Consider the following 27,712-nt stretch of genomic DNA (forward strand, 5'->3'; position numbering starts at 1 on the left):
TCATTGTTTAGATGAGTAAGCTGAGGTTTAGGGAAATTTAGTGACTTATCCAAGGTCACAGGACAGGGGTTTAGGCTCAAAATCTGTTACTTTTCCCAGTACCTCCCTCGTTAGTCCATAAATATTGGGTTGGCCAAAAATTTCATTCGGGTTTTTCCGTAAGATGGGTTTTCATTCGGGAAAAACCCAAACGAACTTTTTGGACAACCCAATACTTTATTATCATTAGCCAGAGATAGTCTGAATTTCAGACCCAGAAACAAATCAGCTTGTAAATGCCCGAAAGATTCTAGGAACTAGCAAGGGTATTTTGAACTATTTAAGGAGAGGTAAAATTTTATGCTGGGAGAAAAATGTGGTAGAATTTATGAATATTAAAAGATGTCCAATGCACTGTTTTTCCCTTCCATTCCTTCTCCTCCCCTTCCTCTCCTTTTCATACTCTTGCTCTCAGAGAACCTTCTCTGAGTTTAATCTTAATGCTGCGTAGATTAATAAAAGTGAATTTACACAAGTAAGGATACCAACTGTGGGGACTTAATTGTACTACACAGTGTTTTATATATATGGTGGGTACTCAGAAAGTGTGGCACTGGCTTCAGAAGTGATATTCTGGGAGCACACAAGTAGAATCTGTTTAGAATTTGATGTCTTCCAAGTATGTACAGTTATACTCTCAATGGCTTGTGGCTTAGTATTCTCACCAAAAATTGCTTTTTAAAATTGTGGTACGTATAGTTTTCTTGTAAAGGAAGCAACGCTGTGATTGTAACCATATCTTAAAGTCTGAAAAATTTCCTAGAGAGTACTCACTATTATTCTCTTTCATTTCACAAGAGGACTTAAGTCTTCTTCTTAACAAAAGAAAATATATGAAAGATTTCTAATCCAGCAACCAATACCCACGTGTATTTATATAGATAGGCAATAGTTTTAATAGTTCTAAGGGAATTTACCTGAATGCATATCAAAGAACATAGGAAATGTCATGAAGTTATCCTCTTATTTTCTCTAAAATCAAACACTTTACTTACATAAGAATCCCCCAGAAACACTAAAAAACTATAGGGGCAAGCCAGACTATTCAAAGACACAGTGTGGGGAGAGCTAAGTTTGTGGGTCATAGCATGTTAGAACTTCAGGCAATAGAGGAAAGGTCTCTGATTTATTATTCCTTAGAAACTGAAAAAACCTTGTTCCTTAATTAAGATATTCCTCAATATCTGATGGGCGGAATATCTCTCTGTTTATCAGACACCAGAGAAGCAAGTACTCCAAGCCTCTGGTTGGGCCAGGTAATAAAGCATATTGGAGGACTTGTTTAACTCCCAGGGATGATGCCCCTCCCAGTCCAGTTTGCTTTCAATGCATACTTTCCTGGTAGGTAAACTCATCACCGATTGGAGTTGGGGGCTATTAGGAGTAGACTGAGACACTAATTGTTAATAATATTTCTTCTCTGAGAAGAAATTCTCTGAGAGTGAATCTTTGAAATCATACTGGAAGTCAATGCAGAGATGGGACTCATCTTGCAAAAATTCATTTTGGAAAGTGAGAAGAAATTTCTTCTGTATGAGAAGAAATTAGGTAATACTATATTTAAAATTCTATAAGCATAAAGCTGTAATTTAAGATCATCACAATTATTTCAAAAGCCACAGTTTCATCCCATTTTACTCCTTTTGCTATTGCCTGGGTGTGGTAGGGGTAAGTAAGGACCTCATGTATACTGATTCCTCACAACTCCCTATCCATATTGACAGTGGTTAGACCACTGATCCTTATGCCATTTACAGCATTTTTATTTAATGGTCACAAATTTATCAGTAATGCACCCTGCCTTACAACATGTGATGGCAGATTCTCTTGTCAAGAGGTGAAATCTATTTCTCAATCTGGGTTAGCCCATGACTTGCATTGGCCAATGAGACATTAGCAGCCACAATGCACACACAGGCTGGAGAGTCACGTGTGCGCTGGGGCTTGCTCTCTTGCTGCATTTGGTACCCTGAGAAGACCATGTGAACAAGTCCAAGTTAGCCTGCTGAAGGATAAGAAGCCACGTGGAGGAGAACAGAGGTGTTCTAGCTAATAGCCAGCTAATTGCCGGACTTGTGAATGAGACCATCTGGAACCGGCCAGCCTCCCAGTCAACCTGGCAACTGACTGCAGACACGTGAGTGAGCCCAAGTCAAAGCCAAATGAAGAACCGCCCAGCATAGATTACAAACCCACAGAATCATGAGCTAAACAACAGCTTATTGTTTTAAGCCATAAGTTTTGGGAAAGTAATGCAGTAAAGGCTAACAGATACATTAAATTATATTTTATTTGGTGTTACTAAGTGACACACTTAAAGTTAGTGAAAAGCCTAATTGAATCAACGGGCTCTCTCTGGGATTTAACTTTCCTCCTCTGTACTTTAGCTTTTCTAACTTTAAGGAAAGCAATATTTTTATGAAGGTCAGCAGTAATTCTAATTCAAATGTATGTACATACAGTTTTCATATCCTCTTTTCCTCTTTTCTCTCCAACAACTTCACCAGAACCCACTAGGAAGATGATATTTTAATACATGCTGTCTTCAAATAAGAGAATAATATATGTTAAGGGCTTAAAAAACTCCAAAAATGTCATGTGTGAGGTATCATCATTATTGTTTCACAATGAATAGAGTTATATAATTGCTATCAGAATCAGAATACTCTTACTCCTTCTCACTGAGAGTTTCCTGTCTGTTTAGCAGCACCTGGAACAGTTTCCAGACTTACCTGAGACTTGAAGTAAGTTTCTTGTGGGGTGGCAAGTACATCCGCAGATGCAATGTCTAAATGCATGAGTGTCTGCCGAAAAGAAGGTCGATTGCGAGGTTTACTCTGCCTAAAAGTTAAAAAAAAAAAAAAACAAAAAACTTGTGCATTTGAGAAGTTGTGTCCAGGAGGATAAAGATTTTACTCTACTTTATAAAAAATATTTTTGACTCCATGTGTGGCTATGTCTCAGGCAGTTTTGATGTACTGAAGAGCAAAAGGAAAATGTAATTATGAGATACCTCTAATGATGAACTGGAAATCTCTAGGATCTGTTTTATAATAATTATCCCTTAGGACTGGTAAAGTAATGATAGCTATCATTTACTAAGGCCTATTATTTTAAGATATCACACCAAATTCTTTATTTATAATTTTTAATTAATCATAACACAACAACTCTATGAGTAGGTGTTACCCCCATTTTACAGATGAGAAAACTGATACTTGGATGACATACCCAAAATTACACAGATAAAAAAGGGCAGAGCAAGTATCTGAATCCAAAGTTCTCAAATTCCAAGTCTCCTAGACTTTACACAAAGTAAGGTTATTCACTCCAAATACACGTTAGAGACTTCCTTGCAGTTTTAAATATAGTTTAGAGAGTTTTAAATATGGTTTTGAGGAAGAAGGTAAAAGAGAATATTGGGAGAAACATATTTCTTACCATGTCTGCTTCATAAGGATTTTGAATCCATCAGGGCAAGTGGAAGGAACTGGAAGGTGTAGGCTATTGCTTCCAACACCCCAAATAATGGCTGAAGAGTCTACATCTTTGTACGGGATCTCTCCTGTCAGCAGCTCCCAAAGCACCACTCCAAAAGACCTACAGTAGTACCGGGAACAAGTATAAAAGACATTTCAGAAAGACTGACTTGTATTTTAGTTATTCATTTATTAATTTTCAATTGAATATACACCCAGTTTTAAAATTCTAATATTGCTATAGGAAAAATAGAAACAGCCAGGAAAACTCTGGAAAAGAAAATTAATGAGGGGGTAACCAACACTATCAGATATTAAGACATACTATAAGGCTTCAATAATTAACACTGGTGATGAAGAGTCAGCCAGAATACTGGAATGGAATAGAAATCCAGAAATAGACCCAAAGCATATAGGAATTGAGTATATGAGAGAAGTGACATCTCACACCAGTGGGGAAAATATTGATTATTCAATAAATGCTGTTGGGAGAATTGGGGAAAAAATTAAATTTACACTTCATCTTACATCAAGGTAAATTCTAAATGTATCAAAGATTTAAATGTGAGAAACGAAATCATAAAAATCATCAAAGAACACATGGAAATTTTAAAAAAAGAATCTTAGAATGTTGAAGTCTTTTCTAATTAAGAAATCCAGAAGCCATAACAGGAGAGATTGATAAATCAAACTGCTTAAAAGAAAATCTTGATGTGGAAAAATCCCTCCACCATAAGAAAAACAACAAAAGTGAAAAGTACCTATAATTTATATACACAAAAGGATAATCTCCTTAATATATAAAATACTCCTGTAAATTGATGAGAATAAAAGATCAGAAAGCTTAGTAAAGGATTAGAGTAGTTCACAAATAAGAAATTACAAATGGTTCATAAATATATGAAAAAATGTACAACCTTATTTATAATATTAGAAGAGGAATGCAAATTAAAACTGCACCTAAGACACTGTTTTTTTACCTATATGGTTGGCAAAAAAATCCCAAAGTTTAACACATTTTATTGCTGAGACTGAAAAAACACTCTTACACATTTCTTTTGGGAACATAAATTGGTATAATCCCTAATGAGGACACTTTGGTAATAATTACCCAAATTACAAATGATCCCACATTTCTATTTTATCTTATTTACTCTAAAATTACATGCAATTTTAACATATGCTATTTTGTTGGTTTTAAGTCTAAAAGTTACTAGTAGCCAATTTTAAGAATGGAAGAAAAGCAACTATAGGGAAATATACCAGTTTTTTTTGTTTGTTTGTTTTTGGTTTTTTTCTGCCAGGCCACACAGCATGGAGGATCTTAGTTCCCTGACCAGGGATTGAACCTGTGACCCCCATAGTGGAAGTGTGGAGTCTTAACCACTGGACCTCCAGGGAAGTCCCAAGGGAGATATACTGTTAATAGCAGAGATTTGTAACCTCAGAGGAAAAGTTAATGAAGATTAACTCCCCCTCCAAAAAAGCATAGCCCATCAGGGCTGTTTAATAAAAGGGCAAACAGCCCCATACACCTCAAATAGGTCTAAATCATATAACTGTATCACAGCAAAGTACATCACTGATATACTCAATGATGGTCTGAGTCACCAAGAATAGGTAAACTTTGTTTAACATATTTTATTCAAGAAGGTGAAAATTATGTAGTATATTTCAGAAAGACTTTTATACTAAATGGCTATATGAAGTGAACTTTTAGTTTTCCAGAAAGTTCAGCATATTCTCTGGGAGTCCCCCAAACTGATGACTTACTGAATGGATATTCATCCTAATTCCTTCTCCCCCAATCCTTCTTACCAGGTGTGAGGATCATGCTGGGTACTACCTCAGATTATATGAGACTGAAATCAACCAGAAGTGAGTAATACTAAAGAATATTTTGGGAAAGTAGACGTGTTGAAAGAGGAAAGCGCTAACAGGGTGAAAGTGGGAACAGGGTTTCTGGTTGGCACAGATGGCACCACTCACCATATATCGACTTTTTCAGAGACAGGTTCATTCCGTATCACCTCTGGCGCCATCCATGCTACTGTGCCAGCGAAGGACATCTTGGTACTTTTATCACTAAGTTCCTTAGATGTACCAAAATCTGAAATTTTTACTGCATCTGTGTGAGTCACTAAAACACTTTAAAAAGAAATAAAGAAAACATCCAGATCGTTAGTATTAATGAAAATCACGACTAACTGGCAACTGAAGATTTTATTTGCTGCCTCCTACCTTGCAGAATTCAGCTCTCGAGTTCCAGTACTACTGGGGCATTAGCTACACACCACAAACAGCATCATTCATACTTGTGAGGTAGCATAGCATAGTGGGCTTTCTACATCTGGTTTTATCCTGCCTCCACCACTGCTAACTGTGTGACCTTTGCCAATTACTTAATTCTTCTAAGCCAGTTTTCTCATCTGTAAGATGGAGACAATTCAAGTCACAGTATCTTATCCACAATTCAAAACTCTCCAAAAATTCTTTATAAATATTTTTTCATATATATAAAGCAAACTCAATTTATCCCACTTTGTGCGACTGTCAAAGGTTTTGCTGCAGATTTATGAATGTGGCTGATCATAGGATGTGGCCCCAGACTTCTCTGGGGGTGTAAGATAATGCCCTATATTACATTTCTGAAATCATCTGACTCCAAGAGCTTTGGATGAGGGATTATGGGTCTGTAATAATGGTCTCATAGAATTTTCATTTGAACTAAATGAGGTAATATATGTAAAGCACCCATCTCAATAAACATTGGTTTTCATCCTTGCTGGTCTCAGACAACTCAACAGGAAAAACACTTCTTTTAAAACACTGTTTAAATGATGGCCAACTAAAGTCATGCATGGGACCATGACACAAGGGATTCATTATTATAAAAGGCTAATAAGTATGCTGGGATTCCATTAATGTTGATAAGGAAAAGCAGGAATAAATTTAAGCCTAGGTAGATTCCACACAAGTCATGTTATACTTGTTACAGTAGTGATCTGGGTTGTGACTTGGGGCAAACTTCTTTTGCTAGCCTTAAAGTGAATGAAATCTAGTACCAGTCAAATCCAGAGAATTAGCATCCACACACACTAGACTGAGTTCACTTGAAATAACCTGTTTAGAACTTTAGAATGTTAATGAGTTAGGGTTTCAGAGGCTTAATGATATAGAGACTTAATTTTAACAAGAAGTCTTAATACTCAAATAGTATCAGAATCGAGGCGGCTAGAAAACAGAAAACTTCTCAATCTATCTCCTTCCTCCTCTATGTGAACCAGGAACTTGACATTTGTCCCCCTCCCTGCCAATGTCAGATGGCTCTCTACCAAACAGTTCATTGCTTATGATTGCTTTAGAATACCTTCATCCATATCTTAACCCTGGTTTTGTATGTGACATATAAAATTTACATAATTTAGGAATTTTTATTTAATCATGTTAGTCTTGGTGAAAATGCGTAAGGATTAAAATATCATGGGATATCTGAGATAACTGGAGAATTGATGGTATCATATACGCTGAAAATAAAAAAAGTTGATAAGCTCCTAGTAAGAAAAACACTAGAAGCTTCCTCTTCTGTCTCTTTTGTTCTGCTCATTATGGGACCTGTTAGTATGACAAGAGGGAATAGACTAGAAAAGATACAACATTGGGACTTTTGTGAAGTCTTCTGAGACAAAGTTGGGGCCACACAGCCTAAAGATTTAACGTAGGTAATGAAATCTCTCTTTACAGCAGATTGACCTTTGTCTTCTCAGTGTCAGCTTGGAACCCAAAGAGGCCAGGGCTGCTGGAGGTTCGGGATGGTACTGATAGCAGAGGGAAAGACTTACTGGATAACAAACTTATTGCTCTAATTTTTATTTTTTATTTTATTTTTTTAAAAGATTTATTTTATTATTTATTTTATTTATTTATTTTAGACTGCATCAGGTCTTAGTTGCAGCACTTGGATCTTCATTGAGGCATGTGGGATCTTCCGTTGTGGCGTGTGGGCTTCTCTCTAGTTGTGGAGTCTGGGTTTTCTCTCTCTAGCTGTGCCGCGCAGGCTCCAGGGCATGTGGTCTCTAGTTTGCGGCATGCAGGCTCTCTAGTTGAGGTGCATGAGCTCAGTAGTTGTGGCACGTGGGCTTAGTTGCCCTGTGGGATCTTAGTTCCCTGACCAGGGATCGAACCCGCATCCCTTGCATTGTAAGGCAGATTCTTTACCACTGGACCACCAAGGAAGTGCCTGCTCTAATTTTTAAATGACAAGAGTTAAAGAGAGTAGCATGTGATTTACATATCCTAAAATTTCCTGAATTCTTCCTCTAAAATTAATTTTTTTTTTTTTTTTTTTTTTTTGGCCACTCTGCCTGGCTTGCAGGATCTTAGCTCCCTGACCAGGGATTGAACCTGGGCAGCCACTGGACTGCCAGGGAATTTCCTAAAATTAATTCTTAACGAGAACAAGGTGGTTAAGAAGGAGGCCATTCAAAGAGGTCTTCGGCAAGTATTTTGTGTACTTCACGTGTATGCAGTGGATGACAAAAGCAACAGATTGTGTGAAAAATGTGACCAGAAGGAATGAACACTATAATAAAGTTTATTTGCAAGTAAAGCAAGGAGAAGGTTGTTCAGTGAGCTAACTACTAATAATAAACATTGTTGAGAACTATGGTGATAAATAAGAGCTGCTTTGAAGTTGATAATCAAGGACAGATTTGTATCTTCCATGGAGAAGAGGCAGGATTAATTGTGAATCCCTCATCTTCACATCATGAGGGAGAATGCAGTGGTCTGTGGTCTAAGTTCTGGGTTCAAGTCCTAGCTCCATGACTTTGGGCTCTGAGTTCTAGATTTTCTTTATAAAATGATATTTGTTATATCTATTCCATACATTTTTGCTAAGATCAAAGCAGATGTGATCATGGATATTTTTAAATGTTGTAAACCATGAAAGCACTATGCAAATATGTTTTTGGAAAAAGATTAATTCTTCTCTGCTTCTCTAAACAAAAATGTGGTGGGAAATAATGAAAATAATGTTTAAAAATAGGAGCTACACTGAAATATACTATTTAATCAATTCCTTTTCTTCCTTCATGCATTTTGGGGAACTGAATAAACATTCCTCTTGAAGTGGTTATTGGTAGCCGAAGAATCACTTTGAAAACAGGTTACTAGAAACAGCTCTGCTTCTCTTAAATAACCAATTTATATTATTTAATGGGCACTGTGAGCCTCATTACTACTCGTTTCCTTCTTTGCTTAGACTCTAGGAAGCTCAAAGCCAAATTCATAAGCCACCTCTAACAACTGTACAGAATCTTATGGCATACATTTTGTGAACAAGCTTTAGTTAACGTTTTTATTTTCTCTTTGCCTCTGTTTCTTATCCACTTTTATCCTGTTGTATACATTTCTGAAACTCAGTTTTTTTAAAATTGGTTTTTTGGGGGGAAACACACTAGGAAAACAATAAGTCAAGCCTTCCAGTGGGAAAGTCTGGCATTAATTATCTGAGATGATGGAAAGTGAATACTTTAATTAATATATTTTGTTTCATAGTTGTACAATTAAAAGGCAACAAAAAGGGAAAACTACTGTCGGTGCCTGGACATATCTGCCATATAGGTAAGTAGGTTAACAATAATCCCCCAAACATGCAAGTAGAGTTATCCACTGTGCTAATTTAAACTGAACTGAAAATATGATGTCCAAAAGCTTCAACTATGGTTGATAAAATTCCATATTTCAAAACAATAAAACAAAATGGCTGAAAAATTAGCTCCAGAACTCACTTAGGTGATTTGAGATCACGATGAATAATTTTATGGAGGTGTAAATAATTCATTCCACTTGCAATTCCTGTGGACCAATCTACTAGCAATCGAGGTGTGATCTTCCTGCCAGCTCGCAAAACCTCATAAAGTTGTCCATGGGCACAGTATTCCATGATGATACAGTAACATGGGGCCTGAGTACAAACACCCCTTTCAAGAAAACACAGACATGTACATGAGTACACACATACATATAAACATATATGTATACATATTTATATTTTAAGAATATTTAATAAATTTAATAATTAAGACCAGTTCTCTGTCCAAATTATTTTAAAAATGCATATAATCTTTCCTGATCCTTAAATTACCATTTAAATCCCTCTAGTCTACATGTTTCTTTGTTATGCACATAGACAATTTTAGTTTGTTTTGTTCACTTTAGATATCTATATGCTATGTTATATCGGTGCTTTTCCTGTGGGACCATTCCATTCTAGGACAAAGAGCACCTTTCTCTGAGACTTGTGTAGGTTGGATATTTTAGATTGTTAAGAATAATTTAAATATCTTCCTTTAAAAATTAAATGGAAAGTTTTATATATAGTGTACAGAGAGAATTCAAATAAAATATTGCTATTTTAACTATTTGTTGAATTTCAAATTACTCAAACTTAAGATAACTAGACTGAGGACCAAAAGAATCAATTTTCTATGTTATAGAGTAGCTGAAAAACATTTCTGTTTAGAACAAAAATAATGTTACACAATGTATTATACACCTATGCAGCCTCTATTTTCATCAATTCCTACATCTTCTATGAAGCCTTTCCTGATTATTCCAGTCTAAAAAAAAATCTATCTCTTCTCTAATTTCCTATGTTACATATTTGTTTTTTATATGCAATTTTTCTCTCCCTGTACAGATTATCGGTTCCTTAAAGGAAAAGGTCTTCAAGTTCTTTTCTTTCTACCACATAGCTTAGAAGTTCACAGCAAGTCCTTGACAAATATTTTTTAACTTCACCTGAAAGTTCTTTGCTGATAAGGCCTTTGAACAAACAAGTACAGAGGCAAGGGGTAGGAGGAAGGATACTAACACGAAAGAACATCCTCTATTTGTCAGGCATGTTTACATGTTAGTTAATTGTCTTATTTAATCTGCCCCAAACCATTGTACGATAGATATTATCTTTTCCATTTCTACAGGTAAAGCTCAGCGAGGAAAACTGACTTGTCCTAGGATCATACAACTAATACATGACAGAGCTGGGATTCGAATCCAGTCTGTCTACTTTAAAGCCCATGCTCTTTCCACTTAACTACGCTACACTGCCTCCCTTCCAGCTTTTAAAAGTTTGTATAGACAAGCATATTGGGGATTCCTATATTAATACTGTTATCCTATAAAAGTGGGAAAATCATATTAGCTCTACTTCACAGTTTTGTTTGAGAATCAGAAAAGAGAAGAAAAATTACCATGAGCAATTCTCTGTGTCTTATTTCTTAATGATACGTATGCCTTCCTCCAAAAGAATATCGTTATTCTACCTACAAGACTCCCAGCTAAAGTCCTCAGCTAGCTACCAATTTATGTCCTATCTCTTAGGCTGCTGTAAGTGCTGAAAGAATTTAGAGGTTGTGACTTGTGATCATGTGAAAGTCTTATAACAATGGCAGATCATGAATAAGTATAATTAGTTTTTATTTTCCCTGCCTTGATGTGCCTGTCAAATGCCACAAAGCTATTTCTATTACTCTCCTATCATTTTCTAAGCTCCCCAGAATTCTCATCTTGATTTTTAAAGAAAAAATTTTCTTAAGTTTCTGTTACTTGACTTTCAGGAAACCTCAGTGGAGCACAAGTATACAGCAACAGACAATTTAATTTTTACTACAGAGAAATAATGAATAAGGGCAGAAATAATGTAATGTGCTTAAGAATATCAAAACAAATATTTGTTTGAAACTACTCAGCATCTTACTCAAGTATGTTTTAACTTGTCAAACAAACATTGACACATAAAGGGCCTAACAGCGATATGTTATACACTTTTCATCTTTCTTGACTGACAAATGAGAAGCAATCATTCCATCAGTCCTGTACTATGACAAGGCTTCTTAGTAGCTATAAATAACAGCTCTATAATCATTTCTAATTGCTACCTTTTCTTCCCTTTGGCACTCAATTTCATTAGGAACAGGCAGGTTGGGTTTCTTAAAAGATTGCTTAAAAATTGGAAGAAAAAGAGAATATAGTATTCCTTTCTTGCACTTCCCTTCTGTACATGGTTCTTACTAACTTCAGAAGAAGCTGAAAGCACAGCAATCAGTATCCTGAGAGATGTACTAAAATCTAATCATGCCTTCATATCTTCCAGACGCTTCTGAATGATTCATTGGCCAAGCAACACATGGCACAGATGGCTGCAAACATAACACTGCACAATGCCTCAAGAGCATGGTGTAATGGGCCAGGGACACAGTCTCACTATTGTTTTCCATGTAGAGGTAAAGACAATTCAAGCATCTTCAGCCTAAAGAGTTGGACACCAACAGAGCAATACTTATCCATAATGCTGAAAACTGTATATGCAGGTAAGAGGGTCAGAGGGTAAAGCAGGGAAAAGACTCAGAGGAAAAAGGAAGAAACAAAAGAAAGGAAGGAAAAATCAAGCTTCTTGCACTCATTCTCTGAGGACACATTTCTACCTTCAGTAACCCACGACATCCTGCTAGAAAGCCCTCTTACTTGAGATTCATAGCCTAGTTCACTTCGGGAGGCCAAAAAGCCATGCTCATCTATAGAACATTCAGCGTCTCAAACCTAGCATACCAGTGATTTAAGCTTAAAGTTTAGTTAAATAAAAGGCTCTTCCTTCCATTTACGAGGGTAACCATACTGTAATGATGATCCTCTCAGTGAAGTAAAATGAATGAAAGAAGTGAGCCTCTGACAGACTTGTCTGCTTAAAAATAATCCTCCTATTGTCTTGAGAAATTTATCATCTTGGGAAGGATTATAATTGGTCTCGATAGCATTTTGTTTTAGTTTCACATCCTCCTGGCCCTCCTAGGGCAACCAATAATAGAATCACTACAGCAACTGAAGTTCTCTCCCATGTCCTCTGCAGGGATGTTCCTTCCACAAGGAAATGAATCCAAGGACTTCATTTAGTATCCCAGCTGAATGCTTCTCTTCTTTTCACACTTCTTTCCCTTTCCGTAAGCGGTCTTGTTTGGGAATCAAAATTCAACCTCAATACACATTTAAACCCACTCTACAAAACTTGTACCCATGATTTCTATTCCTTACTTTGGGGATATATTTCCAATTAGAAATTATTGCATGACATGTTTAGCTTTATAATGAGAGTTTTATTGAGGAAAGGATTCCTCTTGGGGGCTGGAGGAAGTCCCTCCTAGGTTAGGAAAAGGGAATTTATAAGTTATTCTACTTTTAGCTATAGGCTTATTGGTCATACTATTTTCCAGAATTGAAATATATATAAATTCAATATATATTATATAAAAATATACCAAGAATCTCTAATTTCTAATCTTTCCTCCTTCCTAAAGGCTTTCTTTCCTGTTCTTCACCTTTCTTCCTCTTAAGCCACTCATTATTCATTTGTTCAAGCCTAGGGCAAAATTTCAAGGCTGGTAAGAGAAGGAACTCAAGGGAAAAGTACAGGGAGAAGAGATTATACATATTCAGAGCTCAGCACTGCCAAGTTTGGTGCCTTCTACAAATTTACCTCTGAATCTTTCCATTTTGCTAGGGATCCCTGTTAATATTATGAAAATAAGGTACTAAACTAGAAAGATACATTCACATACTCTTGAAAACAACCACTTTGTGAAATAAATATAGCATTTAATTTACTATCATCATTAATTCTACTATTATTAGATTTAGAAAGCTGAGTGTTTGGCATTCCTTGAAAATGGATCTGGCAAAACCTGAGGCAGGGAGAAATACTCTGAAGGTATCTGTTATTACAAGTTAATATTTAAGAACGGACACTAATAGAAACTAGTAAGAAAATACATCTCTATTTACAAGGAACTAATTGTTCTCTGATCACTTCAGATGTTAGCTTTGTTTTCTTAACTGAATTTTAGGATGTTCAGGTTATCTTGAAGTAGCCTCTGTTATCCTACTGATAATGACATTGATTCAGCAGATCTGACTGCTTGGCAGGAATCCACCTTCTCCCTCTCTGTCCCTTCCAAGAAATATGTGCTCTGGCAAAAACAACTATTAAAGACTATAAAATCTTTAAAGACATGATTCTAATATAATAGTTCTTTGGTACCCTCCCAAAGCACCTAGCACAGTGCTAAGTCTGTAGAGTGTTCTTAACATGTCTTTCAAAGCAGGAGCTTAAATGTATATACTGGGGGAAAGAAAATCTCTCTATTTCTTTAAAAAAAAAAAAGCCTTGACCTACTTGAAAGCGATGATGTTAGGGTGCTTCAACTTCCTCAAATGCTTGATATCCGTCTCATTCTGCTCTCTTACTTTCTTGATGGCCACCTCCTCCGCTCGGAACTTGCCCAAGAAGACAGCTCCCTGGGCTCCACTACCCAGCCACTGCAGCTCTGAGATCTCCTCAAATGGCACTTCCCAAGTATCTAGGCACACAAGTGAGAAACAAGCTTAAAGAGATCTCAGTGGCCCCTTGTAGAATGCTCAGGGGCCATTCTACAAGGCCACTCTGAAGGGACCAACTTCACCGTCACCCAAAATGACCTCTATCCTTTGTCTCTCACTCGGAAACTCTCCAAAAGATATAACCTTTCTATGGGTCTTGATACCATAGATAAGATATTCACACGTATTAGTTTGTATCAATTTTTAACCAGTGAAATTCAGCAGATCAGAGATCTCCTCCAATATAATCATCTGAACAAAACACATCCTGACACTCCCACAGCCCCACCTCCTCACTTGAAGCTTGAATGTTCAGTCAGTTCACCTATCTGTCTCTACATCACCATCCCTACCCCATCACCCATTATGTGTTGCTTTATTCCTCTTTGAATTTCTAGTGCAGGTTCTCAATTAATACTTGCTGAATGAATTTTCAGTGATACTCTCCTAAAGATCTAATGATGTATAATAATTAAATTAGTATTTACCTTTTATTTAGCACTCACTATACGCCAGACACTAGCATAGTGCTTTAGATCTGTCACGTGTTTAATCCTTACAACAATCCTATAAGTCTGGCCTTATTATGGTTATTTAAAAATGAGAAAACTAAGCCATAGGGTAACCATGCCTTAAGGAACTTAATCAAGCTCACATAATTGGTAAGTGGCAAAACAGGGCCCAGGACTCCAGAACTGGCTTGAGTCCAGGGACAGTGTTTTCTCTATTATACCACATTATCTCTCATGAAGTATTTGGGAGAGAGGGTCATTAGTCATGATATATTTACTCATATAGATGCAGTATTTTCAAGTTTCTGTTTTTCTTAAAGTTTAATTTCTTTTTGCACCAAAAATGTGATAGGGGTCATTTCTAAATGGTGGCATTATTGATGATTCATGTTATGTCATTTATCCTTTTCTGTATCAAAAATTTTAAATCATAAGCCTATATTACTTTTATTTTTATTTTTAATTGAAGTATAGTTGATTTACAATATTGTATTAGTTTCAGCCTATATTACATTTAAATGAATAAAATGCTATTTAAAATAGATCAAAAATTCAATCAATATGTGCTTTAATCTCATGCAACTTAAAAAGACGACTATAATCCATTGATTATACTTTTTGCCAGTGCATTATCACTGCACTGGTCAGAAATGAACGTCAAAGAACTAAGAGCCCCATGGAGTGAGGAGAAGATGGTGACAATGCTAAAGGTTATGAGAGATTCTTGTCAGATCACCAATCACTTAAAGGCCACTGTTTGCAGAACACTGAACAAAGTAGTGTTGAATCAGCTTCGAAGATATTCTGGTCTTGAAAGCAAATCAACTCACTACTAAGTCAATGAAGCAAGAGCAGAAAGAGTAGAAAGGAACTACATTTCCCTCTTTTCTAATTTTCTTTAACAGAAAAGAAATTCCGTAGATGCTTAATAAAATGTGGTTTCTCATTACAAAGGTTAAAACATGACCTTCAAAATATAAATACATAGAGCAGAAAAAATTATAGTGAGGGTGATTAATAGCATGGGCACTTGTCCCATTCTTCGGGTATGAGCAGTATTAAAGGTTTCTGCTCTACTGAAATTGAATAGATGCTATACAAAAACAAATCTCTCTACAATACAAATAGCTCACAAATATGAAATCACCAAAGAAACAAATTTGGGTGGAAACAGTAAGTTACAGACGACTGCTTTTAGTATCTTTACAGCGTCTAATGACTTTCATCCCTATAGGCTTATTCATGTGGCACACATAGGACACAGGTATTGATGGCACACTTAGTTTTACTCATTAGGGGTCCAGTGAAGAACTAAACACAGTGTCATTTTGACCATTCTGGGGGCTGAATAAAGTACTAGCACTGGATTCTGAGCAAGAACATAACTGGGCAATATTTCTCCAAATAACTCTATAAAAGCCCAATTTTTAATACATAATTACTAAAATTAGACAGTCTTTAGCTGTCTTTTTTTCCTATTTACGCAATCTTTATTTACTGTTAAGTACTAGAAAACATTAGAAAATACTAGAAAAAGCAGAAAAGCACATATTTTATCTGAAATCCCAGCACATATTCAGTTTGCATCTTCTCTTTTAGTCTTTGTTTATATGTATACAGCTATGTCAGAGTTGTATGTGATGTATAATTTTTTCTACTTTTTTCATATTATGTATTCCCCATGTATTTACAGTTTTTATTATAAGCTTAATAGTTACTTACTGTACCCTCTTACCTTTTTATGTACTTGTGTTTCCACTTTTTTGTTTGCTAAGTTAAATTTGATACTTTTTTCTTTCTTTATATTACTTCCTCATGCTCAATCCTGAGATTAAAGAGTATAGTTTCCTGGTTCTTGGTATACATTCCAAGTTGCTATCCAAAAGGATTTTTCTAGTTTTTGCTGACAGTAGCAAAGTATGAGCAAGTCTCTTTTACTACAACTTTGCCAGCAATGAATGTTGCCGATTATTTTTTGGTGCTAATTTAATTAGGTATAAAATAGTGTTTTATAAGTTCGCACTACTTTAATTGCCAGTGATATAGGATATTTTCTCCACATTTGTTTAATACATCTTCTTTGTATGAATTATCAAATTTATCCCTTGTCCATTTATTTATTAGGGTCTTGCAGTTCTCATAAGCTCAAAGGAGCTTTCTATTTCTTTGGTACATACGAAGAGGCTTTTTACAAAAACATTTTTCTTTTAATTTTACTATGTTTTGAACAAAATATTTTTATAGTTGCTTGTCATTTCCTTTGCAATTTCTTCTACTGCCTAATCTATCTTCTAAGAGTGATCTACAGTTGATTTTTTAAAAGTTTAACCTTTACATCTGAAGTTTATTTTGTTGTATGGTATGAGAACTGACGCAAATTAATTTTTTTCGTAGTGCTATTTAGTGATTCAAAAAACAATATGTTAAATAATCCTTTCTTTTTACATCATTTTATAATGTTTATATTGTAATTTACTATATATTTTAAAAATAATTCCTATTATTTAGTATTTTTATAAAATGAGAAATAAATGAAGTATTAAAATACAAATGATAGGATGGAGGGACAAGATAGGGGTAGGGGATTAAGAGGCACAAACTACTATGTATAAAATAAATAAGCTACAAGGATATATTGTACGGCACAAGGAATGTAGCCAATATTATATAATAACATTTTTTTATTCTGCTTTTTTTAAAGATTTTTTTTGATGTGGACCATTTTTGAAGTCTTTATGGAATTTGTTACAATATTGCTTCTGTTTTATACTTTGCTTTTTTGGCCGCGAGGCATGTGGGATCTTAGTTCTCCGACCAGGGATTGAACCCGCATCCCCTGCATTGGAAGACGAAGTCTTAACCACTGGACCTCCAGGGAAGTCCCTATAATAACTTTAAATGGAGTATAATCTATAAAAATGTTGAATCACTACGTTGTACACCTGAAATTAATATAATATTGTAAATCAACTATACTTCAATTAAAAATAAATAAAATACAAATTATAAATATATTTGGCACTCAAATACCAAAGGTTGATATTATAATAAATAACAAAAATTTCCTTGACCAACAGTAGCTCACACCTGTGTTAATTCATCTATGTTCAACCAAGTCTTAATTGTCCATGGAAAAATAAAGGGGCCGGAATTGGTAATTCAAGAACACAGAGTGTAAAGTAATACTTCAACCACCTTTCCATCAATTTTTTTTTACTAGAACTGACTACCAGAAGTAAAATTGATTCATGTGATTTAGTCCTCTCTGTCCATTTCCAATGTCCTGATCGATATCTAGTAGGGAGTCAAGGAACAAGAAAATGGCAGCAAAAAGAACATTAGCAACAAGGATATACAAATTGGGGGCCTAGATCACTGAGGAACAAGATAACAAACCTTATAATGACGGAAACTGGCTGTGCTCCCTCCAGGGTTAGTCCCAGACTTTCTGCTGCTTTTACAGCTGTCCCATTGGTACTCTTCCCCAGCTTTTATCTTCTCTCTGATTCATCACTATGACTACTATCTTAATTCCAATATCCACCATGATCCCTAGGACTGAGAAAAAGCCACATGCCCACTCACTTTAACACATAAGTTCTCCTTTGTTTATTCAGACAAATCTATGACAATACTTGCTTTGAGACTGGGAACTATTTGGCAATAAAAGATTTCACATATTACCTTACTTACGCTTCACTACCAACATACTAAATGGGAGATGAAGATATCATTAAAAAATTTTAATCAAGTGAAATTTCCTCATAATACCAAATGCAGGGACACATCTGTTATATGTACTATCCTTTGGTTGACTGTAATCCAGGATTAAAGATTAGCTCCATGATCCCAGAGCTGACGAGAAAAAAACTACACTTAGTTTCAGGCTAGTGGATCTCTTCTACAGCCCACGGCAACACCTGCTCACGGTATGATATCCTGTCATTTGCTGAAGAGCTGGGCAGCTGCCTACCCTTGTAAGCTTAAACAGACCAAGAATGTGTCTTATTTGTTCCTGAAATAAGCCTTTCTGAAGGTCACATAATCAATCGGAACACAAATTAAATACAAGGTTACAGAACAATAAAGAGTTTTAAAGACTTCTTTTAACAGACATAGGATGTGTCTGTTAGTCTTCTTTATGAGTCTGAACCTCTGCGTTTGGATTCTGAGATCTCCAAATTGCCACCAAAATAATTATTAGACTGGACAAGTTAAGACCCCCAAAACCAAATGAGTTTATCACATAAGCAGATATTAGTAGGTTTTGTAGAGAAGAAGGAACTTCTAAAAAATAATAAATTAAGGGTGGGTGGTTATGGAATGACAAGTGATTTTTATTTTCCTCTTTGGATTTGTCTTTATTCCCAATTTTTAAAATAATAAAACTGTTTAACATAGGAGTCCCCAACTGCTGTGTGACAAGGAACAACTCTTTAATTTCCCTGAAACCTTAAGATCATAGAGGGAAAAAGAGGGTAGAATGTGCAGGGTATGGAGAGAAAACAGACAGACAAAACCTAGGGATTGAGAAAGAATGCTGTGGTTGACAAATCCTGGAAAGTATACCTGGAGTGGACAGATTTACAGGTAAATCCCAATATACTTATGGAGAAGGGGTATAGATAGGGAGTCTGGTATTGGTTTAAGAGAAAGTATTTCAGAGTCAAGTTTTAAAAAATTGAAGTATAGCTGATTTACAATGTTGTGTTGATTTCTGCTGTACAGCAAAGTGATTCAGTTATACATATATATATACAATCTTTTTCATATTCTTTTCCATTATGGTTTATCCCAGGATATTGAATATAATTCCCTATGCTATATAGTAGGATAGGACAGTATTGTTTATCCATTCTATATGTCATAGTTTGCATCTACTAACCCCTAACTCCTAGTCTATCCCTCCCCCACACCCCCTCTCCCTTGGCAACCACAAGTCTGTACTCTATGTCTGTGAGTCTGTTTTTGTCTCATAAATAGGTTCATTTGTGCCATAGTTTAGGTTCCACATAAAGGTGATATCATATGGTATTTGTCTTTCTCATTTTGACTTACTTCACTTAGTATGATAATTTCTAGTTGTATCCATGTTGCTGCAAATGGCATTATCTCATTCTGTTTTATGGCTGAGTAGTATTCCATTATATATGTACCACATCTTCTTTATCCATTCTTCTGTCAGTGGAAACTTAGGTTGTTTCCATGTCTTGGCTACTGTGAATAGTACTGCTATGAACATAGGGGTGCATGTATCTTTTTGAATTATAGTTTTGTCTGCATATATGCCCAGGAATAGGATTGCTGGGTCATATGGTAATTCTATTTTTAGTTTTTTGAGGAACCTCCATATTGTTTTCCACAGTGGTTACACCAACTTACATTCCCACCAACAGTGCAGGAGGGTTCCCTTTTCTCCACACCCTTCCCAACATTTGTAATTGGTAGACTTTTTGATGATAGCCATTCTGACCGGTGTGAGGTGGTACCTCATTGGAGTCCTGATTTGCATTTCTAAAAGAAAGTATTTCATATCAATAGATGAGTGGAGAAAGACAATGTGGTATATATATATCTACACACACACACACACACACACACACACACTGGAATACTACTCAGCCATAAAAGAGAATGAAATTTTGCCATCTGCAGCAATATGGATGGACTTGGAGGGCATTATGCTAAGTGAAATAAGTCAGATGTAGAAAGACAAATACTGTATGATGTCACTTATATGTGGAATCTAAAAAATACAACAAACTAGTGAATATTAAAAAAAAAAGAAGCAGACTCACTGATAAGGAGAATAAACTAGTGGTTACTAGTGGGGAGGGGGGGAAGGGGCAATATAGGGGTGGGGGAGTGGGAGGTAGAAACTACTGGCTGTAAGATAGGCCACAAGGATGTATTGTACAACACGGGGAAGATAGCTAACATTTTGTAATAACTGTAAATGGAGTATAACCTTTAAAAATTGTGTTAAAAAATAAAATGAAAATAAAATAAAATAATACCTTAAAATAAAATATCAAAAAAAAGAAAAAGTATTTCAGAAAAAGAAAAAATTGAATGCTTGGAAAAAATGGCTAATGGTGACTAATGTCAACTGGTAGTTGTGGAAAAGCTGTCAACAGTCTTAACTAAAATATATGAATACATTTTTAAGGGAGGGTCACAGAATCCAATATTCAGTTATAAAATAAATAAAACAGAGTATCATTTCTGGTCCATATTATTCCTTTACAAAATTTCTTGATGAAAGAACTCATAACAACTGATCATTTACATAAGGCTGCAAAGATATGTATCAAAATCTTTAAAGTAAAAAATCCTTTGAACCCAGCATACCTCTTCTAGTAATTTATCCTAAGGAGTAATCAAGATATGTGCGAAAATAAAGGAATGGACACATGTTCACTGCAGTGTGGCTTATAATCACTGAAAATAGTAAACAAATTGTTGAGCAATAGAAGATTGCACTAGAAGTTATCAATGAATTCGGTAAAGTTGCAGGATACAAAATTAATATACAGAAATATGTTAATTTCTATACACTAACAACTAACAATCAGAAAAGGAAATTAAGAAAATAATCCCATTTACAATTGCATCAAAATGAATAAAATAGTAGGAATAAATCTAAGGAGGTAAAGGACCTGTACTCCGAAGACTATAAGACACTGATGAAAGAAACTGAAGACAACACAAACAGATGGAAAGATATACCATGTTCATGGATTGGAAGAAATAATACTGTTAAAATGACCACACTACCCAAGGCAATCTAGGAATTCAATGCAATCCCTGTCAAAATACCCATGGCATTCGTCATAGAAGTAGAACAAATAATCCTAAAATTTGTATGGAAACACAAAATACCCCAAAGAGCCAAAACTATCTTGAGAAAGAAGAACAAAGCTGGCGGTATCATGCTCCCTCATTTCAAACTATACTGCAAAGCTACAGTAATCAAAGCAGTATGGTACTGGCACATAGATCAATGGAACAGAATAGCGAGCCCAGAAATGAACCCATAATTACATGGGCAATTAATCTATGACAAAGGAGGCAAGAATATACAATGGGGAAAAGACAGCCTCTTCAACAAATGGTGTTGGGAAAACTGGACAGCTAAATGCAAAAGAATCAAACTGGACTACACCATATACAAAAATAAATTCAAAATGGATTAAAGACTTAAATGTAAGACCTGAAACCATAAAACTTCTGGAAGAAAAAATAGGCAGTATGGTCTTTGACATCAGTCTTAGCAATATTTTTTGGATATGTCTCCTCAGGCAAGGGCAACAAAAGCAAAAATAAACAAATGGGACTACATCAAACTAAAAAGCTTTTGCACAATGAAGGAAACTATCAATGAAATGAAAAGGCAGCTTACTGAATGGGAGATGATATTTATAAATGCTATATCTGATAAGGGGTTAATATCCAAAATATACAAATAACTCATATAGCTCAACATCAAACAAACAACCTGATTAAAAAATGGGTAGAGGATCTGAATAGACATTTATCCAAAGAAGACATACAAATGGCTATCAGGCACATGAAAAGATGCTCAATATCACTAATTATTAGGAAACTGCAAATGAAAACCACAGTGAGATATCACTTCACACCTGCTAGAATGGCTATTATCAAAAAAACAACAAATAACAAGTGTTGGCCAGGATGTAGGGAAACGGGAACCCTTGGGTACTGTTGATGGGAATGCAAATTGGTGCAGCCACTGTGGAAAACAGTATGGAGATACCTCAAAAAACTAAAAATAGACCTATATATAGAACTACGATATGACTCAGCAACTCCACTCCTGGGTATTTATCTAAAGAAAATAAAAACAGTCTTTAGAGACCTAAATGTAAGACCAGATACTATGAAACTCCTAAAGGAAAATATGCAGAACACTCTTTGACATAAACTGCAGCAATATTTTTTTTTTGATCTGTCTCCTAAAGGAAAGGAAATGAAAACAAAAATAAACAAGTGGGACCTAATTAAACTTAAAAGCTTTCACGCAGCAAAGGAAACCCAGAAACGCAGAAAAAGATAACCCACTGAATGGGAGAAAATATTTGCAAATGATATGACTGATAAGGGATTAATATCCAACATATATAAATAGCTCATACAACACAACATCAAAAAAACAAACAACCAGATTTAAAAATGGGGAGAAGAACTAAACAGACATTTTCCAAAGAGGAAAAGAAAATGGCCAACAGGCATATGAAAAGATGCTCAACATCAGTAATTAACAGGGAAATGAAAATCAAAGCCACAATGACATATCACTTCATACCTGTCAGAAAGAATGGCTATCATCAAAAAGAACACAACAAATGTTGGCGAGGATGTGAAAAAAAGGGAACCCTTGTTCACTGTTAGTGGGAATGTAAACTGGTGCAGCCACTGTGGAAAACAGTATGGAGGTGTCTCAAAAAACTAAAAATAGAACTACCATATGACTGAGCAGTTCCACTCCTGTGTATATATCAGGAAAAACCAAAAACATGCACCCCAATGTTCATAGCAGCATTATTTACAATTGCCAAGATATGGAAACAACCTAAGTGTCCATCAACAGATGAGTGGACAAGATTGGATACACACACACACACATACACACACACACAAAACGGAATACTACTCAGCCATAAAAAAGAACGAAATTTTGCCATTTGCGGCAAATGGATGGATATGGAGGGCATTATGCTAGTGAATAAGTTAGAGAAAGCAAATACTGTAGAATATCACTTATATGTGGAATCTAAAAAATACAACAAACTAGTGAATATAACAAAAAAGCAGACTCACAGATATAGAGAACAAACCAGTGGTTACCAGTGGGGAGAGAGGGAGGGGTGGGAGAGTGGGAGGTACAAACTATTCGGTGTAAGATAGGCTCAAGGATGTAATGTACAACATGGGGAATATGACCAATATTCTGAAATAACTGTAAATGGAAAGCAATCTTTAAAAATTGTATAAAAAATAAAAAATTAAAAAAAACAAAAAAACCACTCTTTGGAAAAGATATCTGCACACTTACATTAACTGCAGCATTATTTATAATAGCCAAGATATGGAAGCAATCTAAGTACCCGTCGGTAGATGAATGGACAAAAAAGGTGTGATGTACACACACACACACACACACACACACGCAATGGAATATTAGCCATAAAAAAGAATGAAATCTTGCCATTTGTGACAGCATGGACAGACCTAGAGGACACTAAGCTAAGTGAAATAAGTCAGATGGAGAAAGACAAATACTATATGATTTCACTTAAATGTGTAATCTAAAAAAACAAAACAAATGAACAAACACAATAAAACAGAAACAGAGCCATAGATACAGGGAACAAACAGGTGGTTATCAGAGGGAAGGAGGGAGGGGGGAGGGGAGAAATAGGTGAGGGAGATTAAAAGGTACAAACTTTTAGTACAAAATAAATGAGTCAAGGGTATGAAATATACAGTGTGGGGAATATAGTCAATAATTATGTAACATCTTTGTATGGTGACAGACAGTGACTAATCATGGTGATCATTTTGAAATGTACAGAAATGTCAAATCACTATGTTGTGTACCAGCAACTAATATAGTGTTGTAGGTCAATTATACTTCAAAAACAAACTCACAAAAAAAGAGATCAGATTTGTGGTTACCAGAGGTGGCGAGCGGGGGAGGGGGAATTGGATGAAGGCAGTCAGAAGGTACAAACTTCCAGTTATAAGATAAGTAAGTACTAGGGATGTGGTGTACAACTTGATAAATATAATGAACACTGTTTATGTTAATGCATGAAAGTTGTTAAGACAGTAAACCCTAAGAGTCCTCATCACAAGGAAAAAAACAGAGGATTACTTAATTACAATTACTTAAACTGTGTATGTTAATACAATTTAATATTATGCAGCCATTAAAAATGATGCTGAAAAAGTATATTTCATGATACAGGAAATGTTCACAGTATGAAGTAAAAAAGTGTTACAGAACAGCATGACTTTTTTTAAGCACACATACACACATGTATAGACTAACATAATATATACCAAAAACACTAACGGTGGTTATTGTCACGAGATTGGGGATCATAGATTATTTTAATTTTTTGGGGGGAACTTACTTGTATGTTCCAAAATTTCTATATATATTACTTTTGTTCTCAGGAAAAAATTGTTTCAACAATATAAGTGAAGTTATAAAGGACACTAGTGCCATGTGTTCTCTTTACTTCAAAAGCATAAGGCTTGAATTGGAGTATATGAATATACATACTACACAATGATGGGAGTTAAAATTTTACTTTTTAAAAAGCTGTGGGAGGGGCTTCCCTGGTGGCGCAGTGGTTGGGAGTCCGCCGGCCGATGCAGGGGACGCAGGTTCGTGCCCCGGTCCGGGAGGGTCCCACGTGCCGCGGAGCGGCTGGGCCCGTAAGCCATGGCTGCTGGGCCTGCGTGTCTGGAGCCTGTGCTCCGCAACGGGAGAGGCCACAACAGTGAGAGGCCCGCGTACCACAAAAAAAAAAAAAAAAAAAAAAAAAATCTGTGGGGTCTCGAAATAATAATGTTTCTCAAGAATGGTTAGATATTTTGTTCTTTCCTCAAAATGTGAGCTTTCTGTGCCTGACTGTAAGATAAAAAAATTCCTTTTTACTACTACCTAAGGCAGGCCTGCAATCTTCAGGGGCAGTACCATGTGGCTTCTGTCTGGTTTTGAATTAGTCCAGTGACCATCAGACTTTTTGACTGTAAGAACTGTCAATAAAATTTTTGAATACGCACTCACTATGTGACTTATTTATAAATTATATACCTGTAAAACTTTATTAAAATACCAAATATATATGAAAACATGCATGAATATAGAAATTTAAAATGATGAGATAAAAGTAACAGAAGCTCTAACATCTTCTTCCTCACAATGTCATGGATTGTCTTATATGTACTCTACTCTGGACACCACTGGACTGTACAACCACAAAAGGTGGGCTTTGACCAAAAAAGACCAACCATATGTCAATCTGTTCCATTCAGAAGGTCTATAGGAAATTGATATGGGGTATTCTTCTGGCACTAGGTCTTTAATTTATCAAAGGTTATCCAGTTAATGGTGGTAGTGTGTTTACATAGGAAATATCTTCCAGGTCCATACTCTAGCTTACCTTGTTGCTGCAATTTGTAATCAGTGGAATATGCCTTCCCAATGATATTCCATACAGGCCTTAAGCATCCAAATAGTCCTTCAAGAAACCCACCACTGCCGCTGCCCGACCTGCTGAACTGAATCTTGATGTCTTCAGTTCCACTCGTGCCCTCTCCATCCACAGTGTTGCTGTTCCCGTGAGACATGGCCATCTCTGATTCATCTTGTTCCCTTAGCTGAAGAACGCTGTTCTCAAACTGGTCCCTGGAATCCTCGCTTACGCTTGTCAACACTGTTGTGGCGATGGGGCTGTTCATGCCCTCAGTTAGCTCTGTTTGCACCACCCCCTTTTCCTGCTGGTCCTTAAGAAGCTTGGGTGAAGGGTGGCTTTGCATAGGTGCGATGTCATCGTGTAGTCCATTGAAGGTTTTGTTTTCACTCAAAGGCAAGTGTGGGGAAGAGGAGCAGCTCAGGTGCTCCTGAGGGTTGGCCATCGTGCCATGAGTGTGCCCAGGGTCCTGAGAGGACACTCAGAGGATCATTAGGAAAGAGTTCTGATGTAAGAGGGGGCTTCAGAACCTGGGGAAAACAGGAGGAGGTCGTGAGATCACCCTTTCTTTAGTCATCCACACCACTACACTTCCATTTATAATAATAAAAACATTGAAACAAGGGGGATTGATTCAACAGTGGTGTTCATCCACATGAAGGAATACTGTGCAGCAGTTAAAAATCATGTTGTAGAAGAGTATTTACTAACATGAGAAAATGTTCATGACATATTAATATAAAAAGTAGGTTAGAAAAATATATACAGTGTAAGCCATTTAAATTTTTTATTATTTAAAAGGATACACAAACACATATACAAGAAAAAAAGACTGGAAGGATACATCCAAAGAATTAACAACAGTTAATTCTAGATGGTTAGATTTGGGAGGGATTTATGTTGTTGTGTTTTTCGAGATATTCTAAGCATTTTGCATTAATATGTTTCTATAGACTGAATGGTTGTGTCCCCCCAAAATTTACATGTTGAAACTCATTTGTGATGCTGTTTGGAGGTGGGGGCCTTTGGGATGTGATTAGGTCATGATGGTGGAGCTTTCATGAATGGGATTAGTGCCTTATAAAAAAGACCCCGGAGAACTCCCTTCCCTCTTCTTCCATATGAGGACACAGTGAGAAGATGGCTGTCTATGAACCAGGAAGCAGGCCCTCACCAGATTATCAAATCTGTGAGTGCTTTGATCTTGGATATCTCAGCTCAGCCTCCAAAAAACTGTCAGAAGTAAAAATGCTTGTTGTCTGAGCCATCTAGTCTGTGGTATTTTTGTTATAGCAGCCTGAACAGACTAAGACATATATATTATTTTTATAATCAGAAAAAAATTGTTTCCCTTCCCAAAGGTATAAATATATTTTTGTTAGAAACTACATTCTGTGTTATTATAAGTCACTGCTGATATCTTCTGTTTGTGTCTTGTCCATTGGCACCTTTCTTTACTTTCTAAGGCATTCATTAAGGCATGTAGATAAATGTCTTGTGTATGTGACAGATAAATTCCTAAGATGTAAATTTTGTTTTACTGTACTGCACCAAATCTGGAGCAATGTGACCAAACTGCAGCTCTTTAAACTTATTATTTGCTTCTGATCTGTCCATTAGCACCAATTTCTCAGAGCCACCTACCCCCTGAAAATAAAGACATGGAATTGTTCTAGATTCACCAGATCATGCAAAATCAATCTTAAACTTATTCAATGTATGTCTCTTATCAGAAATTTACTTTCTTTGCAAATCCCTATATAACAGTCCTTCCTTCTTTCACTTTGTATTAAGCATCAAGGATGTGCTAGAGGCCAGGGGATAAAGATGATCTCGCAGAAGGGGCAAAAGACAGACCAACAAAGATTGACTGTACACTGCCTAACCAAGTGCTCTGGGAGCACAGAAGAGGGGGGATAGTTTCAGGGATAGCTGCCCAAAGGTGGTAACTATTGATCTGTTTGAAGGAAGTGTAGAAATTCACCAGGCAGGCAGGAAAGGAGTGAGTGAAAGAAGAGGA

At 36.0% G+C, this 27,712-nt stretch overlaps 1 protein-coding gene across 2 annotated transcripts in view; it reads right to left on the reverse strand.

Annotated features, from left to right (window-relative positions):
• The window catches only part of MAP3K13 (mitogen-activated protein kinase kinase kinase 13), a 177,590-nt gene that overhangs the window by 29,765 nt on the left and 120,113 nt on the right, over positions 1-27,712 (reverse strand). The window contains exons 2-7 of one of the 2 annotated variants that reach the window (XM_082625819.1): positions 25,756-26,222; positions 13,750-13,933; positions 9,311-9,502; positions 5,508-5,666; positions 3,481-3,639; positions 2,772-2,880 (exon numbers count right to left, since the gene is read on the reverse strand). In XM_082625819.1, coding sequence (XP_082481945.1) covers positions 2,772-2,880; positions 3,481-3,639; positions 5,508-5,666; positions 9,311-9,502; positions 13,750-13,933; positions 25,756-26,137 — 1,185 coding nt within the window. In that variant the 5' untranslated portion in view covers positions 26,138-26,222. Of the gene's footprint in view, positions 1-2,771; positions 2,881-3,480; positions 3,640-5,507; positions 5,667-9,310; positions 9,503-13,749; positions 13,934-25,662; positions 26,223-27,712 lie in introns of both variants that reach the window. The other variant, XM_082625818.1, reaches the window with a different exon arrangement.

This window comes from Mesoplodon mirus, assembly GCF_964341445.2.
Source record: "Mesoplodon mirus genome assembly, chromosome: 6".
NCBI classification, from domain to species: Eukaryota; Metazoa; Chordata; class Mammalia; order Artiodactyla; family Ziphiidae; genus Mesoplodon; species Mesoplodon mirus.